The sequence below is a fragment of the Chiloscyllium plagiosum genome, unplaced genomic scaffold (genome assembly GCF_037043375.1).
Source record: "Chiloscyllium plagiosum isolate Xiang-an unplaced genomic scaffold, Cpla_swu_hap1 HiC_scaffold_10, whole genome shotgun sequence".
Taxonomy (NCBI): Eukaryota; Metazoa; Chordata; class Chondrichthyes; order Orectolobiformes; family Hemiscylliidae; genus Chiloscyllium; species Chiloscyllium plagiosum.
The window spans coordinates 78,673,267-78,690,348 of NW_028270148.1; the positions used below are offsets into that span (position 1 = coordinate 78,673,267).

General features: G+C 40.7%; 1 protein-coding gene across 2 annotated transcripts in view; it reads right to left on the minus strand.

Moving 5' to 3' along the window:
* The window catches only part of tulp4a (TUB like protein 4a), a 392,269-nt gene that overhangs the window by 124,313 nt on the left and 250,874 nt on the right, over window positions 1–17,082 (minus strand). For both annotated transcript variants that reach the window (XM_087991477.1, XM_087991476.1), the window contains one exon: window positions 6,634–6,778. In XM_087991477.1, the coding sequence (XP_087847603.1) occupies window positions 6,634–6,778 (145 nt within the window). The remainder of the gene's footprint in view (window positions 1–6,633; window positions 6,779–17,082) is intronic.

A 17,082-nucleotide genomic window follows, 5' to 3' on the forward strand; every position in this document is an offset into this window, starting at 1 on the left:
CTGGGTGGGTTGGTGTAGATTTGTCTGGCCGAAGGGCCTATTTCCATACTGTAGGGAATCTAATCAAGTAGAGAATCCAATCTAATCTACAAGTATATGAACAGAAAAAGATTAGTAAAAACAAATGTTGGTCTGAAACAGGAGATACGATAATGGAGAACAAGGAAGTGGAAGAGCAATGAAACGTCGGTCTGCCTTCTTAGAAAAAAAGCAAATTACTTCCGTGAAATGTTAAGCAAGCAAGGATTGTGGGTGTAATAACAAAAAATTAGTTCTGAAGAAATTAGTGGGATTGAAAACTGAAAAACCACTGGTGTTTGATATTACACAGCCCAGGGTATGAAATGAGTAGTAATGGATGCATTGTCTGTCATCTTTTGAAAAATCTATAGATTCTGAAGCAGTCATAGCTAGGAGAAAGGTGGCATATGTAATACCCCTATTTTGAAAAGGGATGGCGAGAGAAAATAGGGAATTCCAGACCAGTTAGTCTAACATCAGTACTGGTTAAAATGGTACAGTCTATTATAAGGGATGTCATATCAAAACACTTTGAAAATATCAACAGGATTAGACAAAATCAATTTGGAAAAGTGAAACGAAATTTGATCAGGATGAGGGTGTCTTTTGAGGATGGATTTTCAGAAAGTGTTTGGTGAAGTCCCACATAAAAGGTTATTGTGTAAAATTAAAGAACATAGTATTATAGGTAATATACTGGCATGGATTGAGAATTGGTTAGCAATACAGGTAACAGAATCATAATGAAATGATCTTTTTTTGAAGTAGAAGGCAGTTACTAGTGAGAAATTGCAGTTCTTGGACCCCAGTTATTCACTATATACCAGTGATTTGGATGAGGGAATTAAATGTAATATTTCCCATCTTTATGATGATTCAAAACTAAAAGGAATTGCAAGTGGTGAGATGTAGTAACTAGGCTTAAAGGTCACTCAGATAAGTTGAGTCGTTGGGTAAATACATGTCAAATGTATTTAACTTGGTTAAGTGTGAAGTTATCCATTTTGGTCAAAAAAAAGAATGGCACAGTAAATAATATATGGTCTTAGATTGGGAAATGTTTATATTCAAAGGGAGCTGTGTATACTTGTACACCAGTCACTGAAAGCAAGCATTCAGGTGTAGAAAACATTTAGGAAGGCAACTAGCATGTTGGTCCTTGAATGCAGCAACAAGGATGACTTGCAGAAGCTGTACAGGGTTTTGGTGAGAATACACCTGGAGCATTGCGTGCAGTTTTGGTCTCCACCTCAAATATATTTTTGCCATAACAGGAGTTTAGCAGAGGTTCAGCAGGTGAATTCCTGGAATGACAGACTTGACATATGAGAAGAGACTGGGTCAACTTTACTGACTGAAATTTAAAAGAATGAAAGCAGATCATTAGGATAAAAGATCTATTCTTGCTCCTATTTTCTATGAATTTATCTTGTGTTTGTCCACTTCTGTTGATGAACTGGCATCCAAGCTAACCTGCCAATCACATTCTTTGTTATAACGATTTCCCAGGCAAAGTTTCCCAATTCATTAGTTTTACACAGAATATTCCAAAACCCCGGATGAGGAAGGATGAACTGTTTTCCTTCTTTATTCATCCATCCCTTGGATTGGTAGACCAAATTAACTTATGCTTTAAAGGTTCAACAGATTGCCTTGAATTAACAAAACAAATGAGTTTATTCATTATTACAAGCAACAAGAAATACGAACACGTCACACATACAGATTAGAAATATGACATTAATTGAAAAAGATAAAAGGACAAAGTTGTTTAAGTTATTCTCTGAATTATTAGTGGGCAGCACGGTGGCATAGTGGTTAGCACTGCTGCCTCACAGCGCCAGGCGACTGTCTGTGTGGAGTTTGCACGTTCTCCCCGTGTCTGCGTGGGTTTCCTCCGGGTGCTCCGGTTTCCTCCCACAGTCCAAAGATGTGCAGGTCAGGTGAATTGGCCATGCTAAATTGCCCATAGTATTAGGTAAGGGGTAAATGTAGGGGTATGCGTGGGTTGCGCTTCAGCGGGTCGGTGTGGACTTGTTGGGCCGAAGGGCCTGTTTCCACACTGTAATGTAATGTAATCTAATCTATTGAACAGCAAACAATTTAACATTGCAGTCATTTCAGTGGTGGCTACCAGTAATAATTATATTTGTAGTTATACCGTCAATTTCACGAACCTTAGTTTTGTGGTTTGATTTAGATTCTGTGGTTCTGATTTCTTTTCACCATGATCAAATCCCAATCGTAACAGTCAATACCGCTTGCCATTACATTTCATCCCAGCTTCACCTTTTCTGTTCTGAGAAGAGCTTCCAGCATGTTCCTCTCTCCCATGGGGATGTGAAATGGCTCCATTTCCTATTACTCTACCCATCACTATCCATTCCAATTGTTTGGGGATGAAAAGAAGAGGGTTCCTTCGAACAAGGGTTTGTGTATCAACTCAACTATCACTCATTGTGGGTGTCTACCTTGATCCAATTACTCTCTGTTCATTGAGATGTATTCTTATTAGGACGGGGATGGAGTTTTTAAACTCAAGAAGAATTATTTCACAAGCTTTTCTTAAGTGGCTCCAATCTTACGTGCTTGGTCAAAAGCAGAATGCTTAAGCCTCTCAAATTCCAAGTACATCTTTCGAATTATATTTAGAATCCCTACAATGTGAAACAGGCCTTTTGGCCCAACACGTCCACAGTGACCCTCCGAACAGTAACCCACCCAGACCCATTCCTCTACCCTACATTTACCCTTGACTAATGCACCTAACCTACACGTCCCTGAACACTTTGGGCAAGTTAGCGTGGCCAATTCACTTAACTTGCACATCTTTGGATTGTGCGAGGAAACTAGAGCACCCAGAGGAAACCCACGCAAACACAGGGAGAATATGCAAACTCCACACAGACAATCGCCCAAGGCTGGAATCGAACCCAGGTGCCTGGCACTGTGAGGCACCAGTGCTAATCACTGAGTTATCATGCCGCCTTGATCAGGCCATTTCCTGAGAGTACATAAATTTTGGCAAAACCCTTTCAGCACTAACTGGTCTTCATTTAAGACAGTTTCTTTTACCAGCTTGTGGCACTTTTCTCAGGAAAGAGGGAGCAGACTTTGTTAGTTTTCCCCAAGAACTTACTTTGCAATAAGGACTGGCCACTTTAGGCAAAACACTCAAAAGAGATAAACAAGCTTTTAACTCTGCCTCCTCAAAGCTCAGAATCAAATGAGCAAACCAAGTTGTCTCTGCCCTCAAGTAATATCCTAATGGGGACACTGTAGGGCTCCCATTCCAAAATTTAAGCTTTTTTCAAATTTCCTCTCCTGTTACTTTTTTCTGAAATTTTCTCCCTTCCCACTTCGTGCTTTCTTTTACTCATACCTTTCCTTCTTCTTGAAATTTTAATTTAGACTGTTCCAATTACAATCTTTCTAACACTACTCAATCCAGTTCATCATCCTCAGTTTCCAACCGCAAACTATTGGCCACTCTTATTAAAATTCTGCGTTTCCTGGCTTTCGTGCAAATTTCTAATCCTAACAGCTCTGCGAAATCTTTTAACTGTTTGAGCAGCAGAGTATTTATATTCTCAAAAGTAACTCCTTTAGTTCTGCTAGGAACATGTTGATATCAAATGAAGACATTTCTATTCTGTATCAAAGTACACTCTGGAAAACCTTTTGTAGTTTCTTCTTTTAGAAAACTGGTTTTAAAGTAAGAACTTACCCACCTTAGTTCCTTTGTTTCATCTGTGGGTTCAAATCATGGCAAGAGTCTCCAATTTGTTAAACTGAGGTCCCAACAAGGATCCCTAATTTGTTACAATTCCAGACAGAATACCACAAAATATAAAGTTCTCAAGTGAGAAGGGATGAACTGGCTCCCTTTCTTTATTCACCCTTTCCCTTGATTGATTTGATAGGAATTTACAGCATAGGAAGTGTGACTATTCAGGTCAACAAAAATCTGGCTACACTAATCTTATTTTTTAGCTCCTGGAGACTAGAAAATACAAGTGAATGTCTAAATACTGCTTAAATACAGTATTATAAGAGTCACTGAGTCAATCATTCTTTTAGGCAGTCAATTCCAGAGTGCCACAATTCTCTGGCTGAAACAATATCTCCTCAGCTCCTCTCTTAGCCTCCTGCCTTTCACCTTAAATTTACAATTCAGCTTATGGTCCACTGAACTAATGGAAAATCTATCCATTCTAGTTACACCTCCTATAATCACATTTTCCCTATAATGTGCTTTTAAAAAAACTGTACACAGTACTCCAGTTGTGGCCGAAACAAAATTTATTTAAAAAAAGCTCCAGCATAAGCTCCCTGTTATTGTATCCTATGTCTCAGCTAATAAAGCAAGTATGTCTCATGCCTTCTTAACCACCTTAACTAGCTATCTTGCTACCTTCAGGGATATTTGGATATGCACAACAGAGTTGCAATGATCTTCAGTTCTTTCCAGGATCCTACCATTCATAGTATAATACCTTGTTAGCCTTTCTCTTTTCTTGGTTGAATTCTATTTGCCACTGCTCTGCCCACCTGACCACTCATACATTTTATGGTTATCCTCCTCTTCACTATTTAGTACCTTAGCAACTTTTTAGTCAGCAAATTTCTTGATCATAATCCCTACATTTACATTTAGATTATTAACGTACACCACAAAATAGCAGTAGTCCCAGTACCAAGCCCTGTGAAACTCCTCTGGAAACAGAATTCCACTCACAGACACATCCCTCTACCATGACTCTCTGCTTTCAGCCTCTCAGCCAATATTGGATACAATATGTCACTTCGCCCTTGAAACAAAACTTTTACTTTCTTGACCAATTAGGTCAACAGGCATGAGGACTCAGCTGAAAATGTGTTGCTGGAAAAGCGCAGCAGGTCAGGCAGCGTCCAGTGAACAGGAGAAATGTCGATTCTCCTGTTCCCTGGACGCTGCCTGACCTGCTGCGCTTTTCCAGCAACACATTTTCAGCTCTGATCTCCAGCATCTGCAGACCTCACTTTCTCCTCAAAGAGGCATGAGGAATCTGACCAAAAGCCATGTAAACCGCATCAACACTTGTGGTTACCTCCTCAAAAAACTGGATCAAATTTGTCAAACATGATCTTCCTTTGACAAATTCAAGATGATTATCCCTGATTAATTTGTGTTTTCCAAGTGCAGCTGTACTTTATCCCTCAGAATTTTCTTTGAACTTCCCCACCTCCGAGGTTAGACTGACTGGTGTATAATTTCCTGGTCGCTACAAGATTAATTTAGAAATGAATCCTTCCCTAATAGATACCTTTCTCAGAGACTTGAATGAACTTGTATTTTAGAATAGATAAAATTGGAGCTGGACAAACATAGCAGATCAGACAGCATCAGAGAACCAAGAAAGACAATGTTTTGGGTCAGGTCCCTTCATCAGAACTAGATTAGAAGTAGCCAAATTAACGAGGCATGGGTTTATTGATTATTAAATACAGGAAGAATTAACGTGTCTCTCTCACTCACACACACACACAGTTGAGCCATTCTTCGTTTTGCTGCAGAATTGATCAGAATCTGCATTTCTGATTCTTTTCAACAATTACATAATTCCAGCATTCATGGCGAAAGACAATGTTTTTCTGTCCTGTTTCCATTTGCTTGGATTGCAACATTCAGAGCAAGAGAGTGTCTTAACTTGCAACACAGGAATGACTAGGGAACCGTTCATCGACTGTAATCTTTATTGCATACCAATGTTCAAGTGAAGGCTGGTATACACGAGAGGATTCAGTTCCATTAGCACATTTCAGTTAAGCTGAAAATGATGTTTGAACTCCTATCCTTCTGAGTTCTTCAAAGGGAAAAAGACAAAATGTACCTGCAGTTTGAGACATCACCCTTAGAGGGTGACTATCTATTGAGCTGGAGGTTGTTAATATCTTGTTATCTTTGCAGTCACAAACAATCATAGTTCCAGTCTGTTTTGACTTGATTTTTGCCCCATTTGAAGGGCTTTTGTTTGATGTTCCTTTCATATCCGTAAGGATGACATTTTATGGGCCTCTCTCTCTCTAGATAACCACTTAATTTACACCAGCAGGCATTTCTGGCTGATCCAGTCCTCTTTTAAAAATACATTTTGGCATTACAGTTTAAAAACATGCACATCTCTTTGGGATTCTGACCCACAGTCATGAAATCTTAACTCATTAAGATCACCTGTTTCCACCTACCTCAGCTTAGGCTACTGAACCATTATCCTTCATGAGACTATGCTTTCCAAAGTAGAACCTCATCCAAATTTTTGATGCTCTTGCTTAATTCAAATTCAATTCCATTCACCCATTCCCTTATGCCTTGAATTTAGGTTTCTCATCTGTCCCCTTGGAACCCTTTATGGCACTATCACTCCCTGAATCTTTTTGATCTCCTCCAATCCTGCAAACCTCCAATCTTTCAATTGCTTTTTTAGTTCTTTAATTACCAGCAACATTGCTAGCAAGATGGCATAACTAAGAGAAAGAACTTGTAGATAAAAATGTTCCACTTTTTGTGTCCTTTTTCATTTTAACAGAACTCAAATCATCAGACCTGTGAGTCCTGAGTAGTTTGCTTACCTGGGCAATTTGGGGGATTTGCTAGCTCGAGATATCTTTGGAGATTTCTTGCCAATCCAGTCATCACTTAGTTCTACATCACTGGAGTCAGAACAATTACAACTATCAATCATTGTTGACATCAAATTGGTCCCATAGATTTCATCTGGTAAAGACATACAAGAAAAGAAAATTACAACTTGTTCAAAAACATAACCTAAATGATTCAAAACTATTATAAAAAGGTCTGCAACAAAAGTCATGTTGATAATTTGTGTTAGTTTAAAATAGCACTCTGCCATCTAACAATTAATTGATTTAAAACAGGGAAGGCAAATGCCATGACAAGAAAACAAGATTGAATGAAAAGAGTAGAAACCTAGAAATATCTTAGTATGTGCTTTAAGCTCATTCAATAACCAGCTTTAACTGTTACAAGGGAAATAAAAACATTACATACACTATTTTAAAACAAAGAAAACTAGAAGAAATTCTTAATGTTCTAATATCAAAAGTTACTTCTAGATTATAGCTGCACCAATGTTGTGTACATGTAAAAATTAATTTCTCTTCAACATTTATCTGTGAGGACAAAAGTGTTTCTCAAGCAATAAACAAAATGGAAAATCAAACAGAAAAGAATACTACGCCATTAAATTGGTAAGGATTCTCTTCACCTCAAAGGAAAATACAGTTTTTGCCATAGTGCCAATTCATGCTCAAACAGAACAGCTAAAAAGCTATGCAAACTTAGACCAGCAATTGGGAATATTAATTTTAGAACAATGAAACACTTGTGACTTTAAAAAGTCAATAAATACATTAACGCACTGTCTTAAATTAAATACTGCCTATAAGTTTATAAGTGGCAATATCAAATAAGCATATTTTATGTTTTCCTAATACTGATATGCACATAGTAATGAAAAGAAAATCAAATTTTATGGGCAGGGGTTGCTGAAGGCTGTGGGAACTTTGAGGCTCCAGTATCCAAGTGCAATATACAGAAGACACCTGGACAACAATTCACTCGCTGCAATATTCAATCCCTGGTAATCATCCACACCATCACCTACAGATGTCAAAGATGAGGCAAAAATTCATCAATTATGTTATAGCGAATTTGTGTTAATGAAATGTGTTATAGTAGAACAACCTGTACGTCTGACAGCTTTTCACCAGAGGCCTACAAAGGACAAGGACACAACAAAAAAAGATGAGTTGAGCCCCTTTACAAGTGCTAGACAGGTTTGCTGGTGTGAGCCAGTGTGGCCGTCAACCTTGGGGGCAGACTTGTTGGCCTTGTCAAGCTTTACCCCAAACACCATATATGCACTTGGGCAAAGAAATGCCTTAGTTATGAAAGAGACAAGTTAAAGTAGAAGTCTGTACCAAGTAGAGCTTGGAGTAAGAAGTCTATCCTGCCAGATACATGCCTCATATATACATGCTGGATTCTTGAATACACATATTTCCCATTTTTGACTAACAATATTGTGCCCATGAATGTTTTTCTAGAGGGTTGGACATGCTAACGAATAAAAAACAGGAAGGTTTGAGAATATCAACCCATCTGAAAAGCAGAGAACTTAACAGCAAAAGCTTTAATCACTTTTTGGTTTTACCTCCAACTCATTTAAATGCCCCCACAGTGTTAAACATTCTAGGTAAGCATGAACATTTCCATCCAATTGTGTTTTACATGATATTTCCTCAACAAAACTAATACAATAAGTAGAGCATTTTGTTCTTAAGGGAGCAGTCACAAATAGAATCAGGGAGAAATTAGGATTCCCAGGAACCAAAGAGGTAATTATACTGAAACAGAATGGCAGAATTACTTTGAGGTCTGGCATTACAAGAAAATGAAATCAAAGCGACTTTGGACATTACCTGGCTTATTTAAAACTCATTTATGTGTTCATATCATAGAATCCCTACAGTGTGGAAACAGGCCATTTGGCCCAAATTGATTTCAAGCTTTTGAAAGTACAAGCTTTTGAATGTGCAGAAAAAGTAGAATTTACTGGATATGATAATCAACAAATCTGATGTCTATGGTTGGGAAGTTATCGAAAAAAATTGAGCGACAGGATTAATCAACACTTGGAAAGGCAGGGATTGATCAGGGATAGTCAGAACAAATTTGTTAGACAATAGACAATAGGTGCAGGAGTAGGCCATTCTGCCCTTCAAGCCAGCACCACCATTCATTATGATCATCCTCAATCAGTATCCTGTTCCTGCCTTATCCCCATAACCCTTAATTCCACTATCCTTAAGAGATCTATCCAACTCTTTCTTGAAAGTATCCAGAGACTTAGCCTCCACAGCCTTCTGGGGCAGAGCATTCCACACACCCACCACTCTCTGGGTAAAGAAGAGGGAGATCCTGCCTGGCTAATTTGATTGAGTTGCTTGAAAAGCTCACTAAATACATTAATGAGGGTAGTGCCATTGATGTGGTTTATATGGACTTTAGCAAGGTCTTTGACAAAGTCCCACATGGAAGATTGGTCCAAAAGAAAAGGGCCCATGGGATCCAAGGCAAAAAGGCAAGCTGGATCCAAAATTGGATTGGAAGTAGGAGGAAAAGGTCCATGACTGGTGGTGTTCCACAGGGATCTGTACTAGGACCTCTGCTATTCGTGATATACATAAATGACAGAGATGGAAATGTAGATGAGTGGGTTAGTGAAGTTTACAGATAATACAGAGATTGGTGGAGTTGTGGATAGTGTAGAAGATTGTCAAAGCGTATATAAATCAGTTTCAGATATAGGCACAGAAATGGCAGATGGACGGGTAACAGTGATGTGCTGCACTTCGGGAGATCAAATGTATACAGTTAATGGCAGAACTCTGAACAACTTTGATGTTGTGCAGCAGGATCTTGGGGTTCAAGTCCATAGCTTCCTAAAAGTAGAAAGTGCATGGTATGCTTGGTAAAGAAGATGGTAAAGAACACATACATGACTTTATTGGTCAGTAAGTTAAACACAAGAATCGGGATGTCAGCCTACAGCTTTATAAGACTTTGGTTAGGCCACACTTAGTGTATTGCATTCAATTTTGGTCAGTACACTACAGGGAGAATGTAGAGACCTTGGAACAGGTGTAGAAGAAGTTTACCAGGATGCTGCCTGGATTAGAGCATATCAGCTATAATTAGAGGCTAGAAAAACTCAGGCTCTTTTATCTGGAGTGAATAAGGCTGAGGGGAGACTTGATAGCGGTTTATCAAATTATAAGATACATAGATAGAGTTGACCGTCAGAAACTTTTTCCAAGAGTTGAAATGTCTAAGGTGAGGGGGGAAAGTTCACAAGAGATGTGGCAGGGGTTTGGAACATGCTAGAGACAAATACAATAGGGGCACTTAAGGCAATTTTAGATAAATACATCTAAATATGTGAGAAATGCAGAGACGTGGACCAAGCACAGGGAGAAGGGATTAGTTTTATTTGGAGTCACGTTTCGCACAACAACGTGGGCCAAAGGCCTGTTCCTGTGCTACACAGTTCTAAATTTCATGTTGTAAATGGTGATGGTGGAGGGCTTTTTTATGATTGGAAGCCTGTGACCAGCACTCACCCAAAGGGGTCAGTTACTTGGAATCCTTGCTGTTTGTTATTTATATTCATGTCTTGGATATGAATGTAGAAGATAATAATTAATAAGTTTGCAGATGACATGAAAACTGGTGATGTTGTTAATAGTGAGAAGGATGGTCTCAAGCTACAGTCTGATATTCATCAACTGGTACACTGACCAGCAATGGCAGATAGAATTTAATCCTGAACAGTGTGAGGTGATGCATTTTGTGATCACTTATAAAGGAAGGATATACAAAATGAACTGCAGTACACCAGGGAGTACTGAGGAATAAATAGACTTTGGTGTACAGAGGAACCTCGATTACCTGGCATTCGATTAACCAATCGTCAGATCATTCGAACAAGATCACAAGGTCCCGATGCGTGGCTAACTGTGTTATCTGGCATTGATTATCCAGCATTCAATTAATTGAATGAAATACTCCCCACCTTTGGGGAGTATTTCCTTAGGATAATCGAGGTTCCTCTGTATATGTCCTGAAGGTGTCAGCACAAGTGGACAGGATGATGAGGAAGGCATATGGGACATATGCCTTCCTTAGCAAGGGTGTAGAACATAGGAGGAAGGAACTCTTGTTACAACTTTATAAAATACTATTTAGGCCACAGATGGAATACGATGTGTAGTTCTGGTCATCATACTGTCAAAGGATGTTTTGCACTGGAGGGGGTACAGAGGAGATTCACCAGGATATTGCGGCTCAGTTATGAGGAGAGACTGCACAGTTTGGGTTTGTTTTCCTTTGAATAGAGGAGGCTGAGGAGGGTCTGATTAAGGCATAGAAAATTATGAGAAGCATAGATACAGTAGATCATGAAAATCTTTTTCCCTGCCCTATTTGTCGAAGATCAGAGAGCATAAACACAGAAAATTAGGAGGTATGGGATACAGATAAATTTGGCTGTCTGGATACAGAATTGGCTGGCCGAAAGAAGACAGTAAGTGGTAGTGGATTGAAAGAATTCCACCTGGAGGTTGGTGACCAAGGGTGTCTCGCAGGGATCTGTTTTTGGGCCTCGGCTCTTCGTAGTTTTTATAAATGACTTGGATGGAGAAGTGGAAGGGTGGGTTAATAAGTTTGTTTATGACGCAGAGGTCAGTGGTGTTGTAGATAGTGTCAATGGCTGTTGCAGGCTACAACATGACATTGACAGAATGCAGAGCTGGGCTGAAAAGTTGCAGACGGAGTTCAACCTAGATAAATGCGAAGTGATTCATTTTGGAAGGTCAAATTTGAAAGCTGAATACATGGTTAAAGACAGGATTCTTGGCAGTGTGGAGGAACAGCAGGATCTTGGGGTCCATATACATAGATCCCTCAAAGTTGCCATCCAAGTTGATAGGGTTGTTCAGAATGTGTATGGTGTTTTGGTTTTTATTAACATTTGTTTAAGAGCCACGAGGATTGAGTTTAAGAGCCATGAGGTTTTGTTGCACCTCTATAAAACCCTGGTTAGATCATACTTGGAATATTATGTCCAGTTCTGGTCGCCTCATTATAGGAAGAATTTAGATGCTTTAGAGAAGGTGCAGAGGAGATCTACCAGGATGCTGAATTGGAGGGCTTGTCTTCTGAACAGAGACTGAGTGAGCTCAGGTTTTACACACTGGAGAGGAGGAGGAACAAGAGGTGACTTGATAGAGTACATGGTGATGACAGGCTTAGATAGATAGCCAGAGACTTGTCCCCAGGGTAGAAATGGCTGTCATGAGGGGTCATAATTTTAGAGTGATTGGAGGAAGGTATCGGGGAGATGTCAGAAGTAGTTTCTTTACACGGAGAGTGGCGGGGGCGTTGAATGCACTGCCAGCGGAAGTAGTAGACACAGAGACATTAGGGACATTTAAGTGACTGTTAAACAAGCACATGGACAGCAGTAAATTGAGGGCTGTATAGGTTAGGTTGATCTTAGATTAAGATAAATGCTTGGCATGACATGGTGGGCCGAAGGCCCTGTGCTGTGTTATACTGTTCAATGTTCTATAAGTGGTTTAGAGGAGATGGAAAGAAACCTATTTTAATCCATTCACAGAAATATGGAAGGTGGTGGGGGCTGTGCACAGGGAGGTGATGGCCTTCTGATATTACCACTAGACTGTTAATCCAGAGACACCAGGAATATTCTGGGGACCCAGGTTCAAATCTCACCATGGCAGATGTTGGAATTTGAATTCAATAAAAAAAGTCTGAAATTAAAAGTCTAATGACAACCATGAATCAATTGTTGGGAAAAATCCATCTGGTTCGTTAATTCCCTTTAGGGAAGGAAATTGCCATCCTTACTTGGTCTGGCCTACATGTGACTCCAGACCCACAGCAGTGTGGTTGACTCTTAACTGCCCTCTGGGCAATTAGGGATGGACAATAAATACTGGCTTGGCCAGCAACGCCCTCATCCAGGAATGAATTTTTAACAAGGCAGAGGAAGATGTTTAGCTGAAACAGCAGGCTTCCATTGTTTGTTGTGGTTCTGTTCGCCGAGCTGGAAGTTTTTGTTGCAAACATTTCGTCCCCTGGCTAGGCGACATCATCAGTCTTTGATGTTTCCTCCGGTGTTTATAGTGGTCTGTCCCTGCCGCTTCCGGTTGTCAGTTTCAGCTGTCCGTTATAGTGGTTGGTATATTGGGTCCAGGTCGATGTGTTTGTTGATGGAGTTTGTGGATGCCTAATCAGGTGATAGCCAGCCAAAATTGGCTGAGTAAACGCTCTTAAATGCATGGGAACACTATAGTACGAGTACTATAGATGGGTCAGTTTTGTCCAGTGTGTGCAGGAGGGCTTCCTGACACAGTATGTAGACAGGCCAACAAGAGGCGAAGCCACATTAGATTTGGTACTGGGTAATGAACCCGACCAGGTGTTAGACTTGGAAGTAAGTGAGCACTTTGGTGATAGCGATCACAATTCTGTTATGTTTATTTTAATGATAGAAAGGGTTAGGTGTATACCACTAGGCGAGAGCTACAGCTGGGGAAAAGGCAATTATGATGCGATTAGGCAAGATTTAGGAAGCATAGGATGGGGAAGGAAACTGCAGGGGATGGGCACATTAGAAATGTGGAGCTTATTCAAGGAAAAACTCCTGTGTGTCCTAGATAAGTATGTACCTGTCAGGCAGGGAGGAAGCTGTAGAGCACAGGAACCGTGGTTTACGAAGGAAGTGGAATCTCTGGTCAAGAGGAAGAAGGCGGCTTATGTTAGGATGAGATGTGAAGGCTCAGTTAGGGAGCTTGAGGGTTACAAGGTAGCCAGGAAAGACCTGAAGAGAGAGCTCAGAAGAGCCAGGAGGAGACATGAGATGTTGTTGGCGGATAGGATCAGGGTAAACCCTAAGGCTTTCTGCAGGTATTTAAGGAATAAAAGAATGACAAGAGTAAGATTAGGGCTGAAAATGTGTTGCTGGAAAAGCGCAGCAGGTCAGGCAGCATCCATGGAACAGGAGAATCGACGTTTCGGGCATAAGCTCTTCTTCAGGAAGATTAGGGCCAATCAAGGATAGTAGTGGGAAGTTGTGTGTGGAGACAGAGGAGATAGGGGAAGCACTTAATGAATATTTTTCGATAATATTCACTCTAGAAAATGACAATGTTGTTGAGGAGAATACTGAGATCCAGGCTACTAGACTAGGTGTGATTGAGGTTCACAAGGAAGAGGTATTAGAAATCCTGCAGAGTGAGCCGGATGGGATTTATCCTAGGACCCTCTGGGAAGCCAGAGAGGAGATTGCCGAGCCTTTAGCATTGATCTTTAAATCGTCATTGTCTACAGGAATAGTGCCAGAAGACTGGAGGACAGCAAATGTGGTTCCCCTGTTCAAGAAGGGAAGTAGAGACAACCCAGGTAATTATAGACAAGTGAGCCTTACTTCAGTTGTTGGTAAAGTGTTGGAAAAGGTTATAAGAGATAGGATTTATAATCATCTAGAAAAGAATAATTTGATTAGGAATAGTCGGCACAGTTTTGTGAAGGGTAGGTCGTGCCTCACAAACCTTATTGAGTTCTTTGAGAAGGTGACCAAAGAGATAGATGAGACTAATCCGGTTGATGTGGTGTATATGGATTTCAGCAAGGCGTTCGATAAGGTAGGCTATTGTACAAAATGCGGAAGAATGGAATTGTGGGAGATATAGCGGTTGGATCAGTAATTGGCTTGCTGAAAGAAGACAGAGGGTGGTGGTTGATGGGAAATGTTCATCCTGGAGTCCAGTTACCAGTGGTGTACCGCAAGGGTCGGTGTTGGGACCACTGCTGTTTGTCATTTTTATAAACGACCTGGATGAGGGCGTAGAAGGGTGGGTTAGCAAATTTGCAGATGACACTAAGGTCGGTGGAGTTGTGGATAGTGATGAATGATGTTGTAGGTTACACAGAGAGACATAGATAAGCTGCATAGCTGGGCTGAGAGGTGGCAAATGGAGTTTAATGCAGACAAGTATGAGGTGATTCATTTTGATCGGAGTAACCGGAATGCAAAGTACTGGGCTAATGGTAAGATTCTTGGTACTGTAGATGAGCAGAGAGATCTTGGTGTCCAGGTACACAGATCCTTGAAAGTTGCCACCCAGGTTGACAGGGTTGTTAAGAAGGCATACAGCGTTTTAGTTTTTATTAATAGAGAGATCGAGTTCTGGAATCATGAGGTTATGCTACAGCTGTACAAAACTCTGGTGCGGCCGCACTTGGAGTATTCTGTACAGTTCTAGTCACCGCATTATAAGAAGGATGTGGAAATTTTGGAAAGGGTGCATAGGAGATTTACTAGGATGTTTCCTGGTATGGAGGGAAGGTTTTACGAGGAAAGGCTGAGGGACTTGAGGCTGTTTTCGTTAGAGAGAAGAAGGTTGAGAGGTGACTTAATAGAGACATATAAGATAATCAGAGGGTTAGAAAGGTTGGACAGGTGGACCCCTTTTCCAAGTACGGTGACATGAGGATGAGGGAGCACAGCTTTAAATTGAGGGGTGATAGATATAGGACAGATGTCAGAGGTAGTTTCTTTACCCAGAGAGTAGTAAAGGTATGGAATGCTTTGCCTGCAATGGTAGTAGATCCGCCAACTTAAGTACATTTAAGTCGTCATTGGACAAGCATATGCACGTACATGGAACAGTGTAGGTTAGATGGGCTTCAGATTGGTATGACAGGTCAGCGCAACATCGAGGGCCGAAGGGCCTGTACTGTGCTGTAATGTTCTAAGTTCCTTTATTTTGTTTATTTCCTGGACTCTCCCTCCCACCCATGTAAAACAATAAATTCTTTGATGCTTGATGTGGACCTGGGTGTTGACTGATTCATTAGTCTTTCCACTCAACAGCTTGGCATAGCCAGCAGGATATGAGAAACATGGATCATTGATGGACAAAGATACTAGATTGCAGGATTACCATGCTTTTAAAGTAACCCATAACTCCAGTTTTTTCAGTGTCCCCTCATGGTCTCATATCCAAACCTGAAAAAGGTCCACAGGGTATCAAAGGTTGTAGGTGTTGCAATTACAGAACATAGTCACAGGTTACTTATCGGCACACCTTGATTGAAAGGTAGGTTAGTTGGAAGGTTAGTTAACTCCGATAACTTTAAGTCACGCAAAATCTGCTGGCACACCACACTCTTCACTTTCATCCAAGGCCCCAAACAGTTCAGGTGAGACAGAGATTCACCTACCACTCATCCAACCTAGTTTACTGCATCAGGTGCTCCCAATATGGTCGTTTCTACATCGGGGAGACCAAACGTAAACTTCGGGAACGTTTTGCCAAGCATCACAGCCGGGCCTGCAGGGGCCGACTGGACCTCCCCGTCACTGTCCATTTTAATTCCCTTTCCTACTCCCTTTCTGACATAACCATCCTTAGCCTTCTCCACTGCCACAATGAACCACACCGCAAATTGGAGGAACAACACCTCATTTTCTGCCTGGACAGCCTACAGTCCAGAGGACTCAATATTGAGTTCTCCAATTTTAAATAACTTCCTTCCCATCCCCAACTCTCTTCAATTCCTCCTTGCCACCATCCAAATTAATTCCTCTCATTGATCAACCAGGTCATACCCTCTATCTGTCTTCACCTATCCCCACTTCATCACCCTGCCCCAGCCACCCGCTTTATCTGCAGCTCCCCCTACACCCACCCCCACTCCAGAAGAAGGGTTACACCCGAAACATCAACTTCTCCACTTCCTGATGCTGCCTGGCTTGCTGTGTTCTTCCAGCCTCCTGCCAGTTTATTTTAGATTCCAGCATCTGCAGTTTTTTTTCTCTCTTTAACCTTATGTCAGGACAAAGTATGTTACAAACCATATACACCCCAGTGGATCTACTGAAAACTGAGATTCAGATTCTTGAAGGGTGTTGTCAAAGGCATCAAAAAGGCCAAAGGATCTATTATGAAAGGATAAATGAGTTAGGATAGCCGAAAGATGACAAATACAATTACAGAAAACAAACTAGCAGAAAGGGAACCTCATCACAGTCTGGCAGAGATAGATTCAGACATAATAGGGGGAATTGCAGATGAACCCTACATGACCCAAATCTGACTTTACATGCAGATGGACATTCACTAACATTTTTCGACAGGCAGGACTATTGTAGATCACTGGGGGAGACAATGGCAAAACGGGGTTTAGAGGAAGCTTTTTTAGCCCTGATAGTGCAACTTCATAGGACTGACAGAAGCTTTAAAACTAGCACCGGGAAAGAGAATTAACTTTGACATACACAGCCAAAATGCCTACACAATGACATAGAACAAGGGAATGTCACATGAAATATAAGAACATAATTCGAGTAATAGTAGAGGCAACACAATATCCTACAGAAATAGTAGTTATAAAAATAAGGCATATAG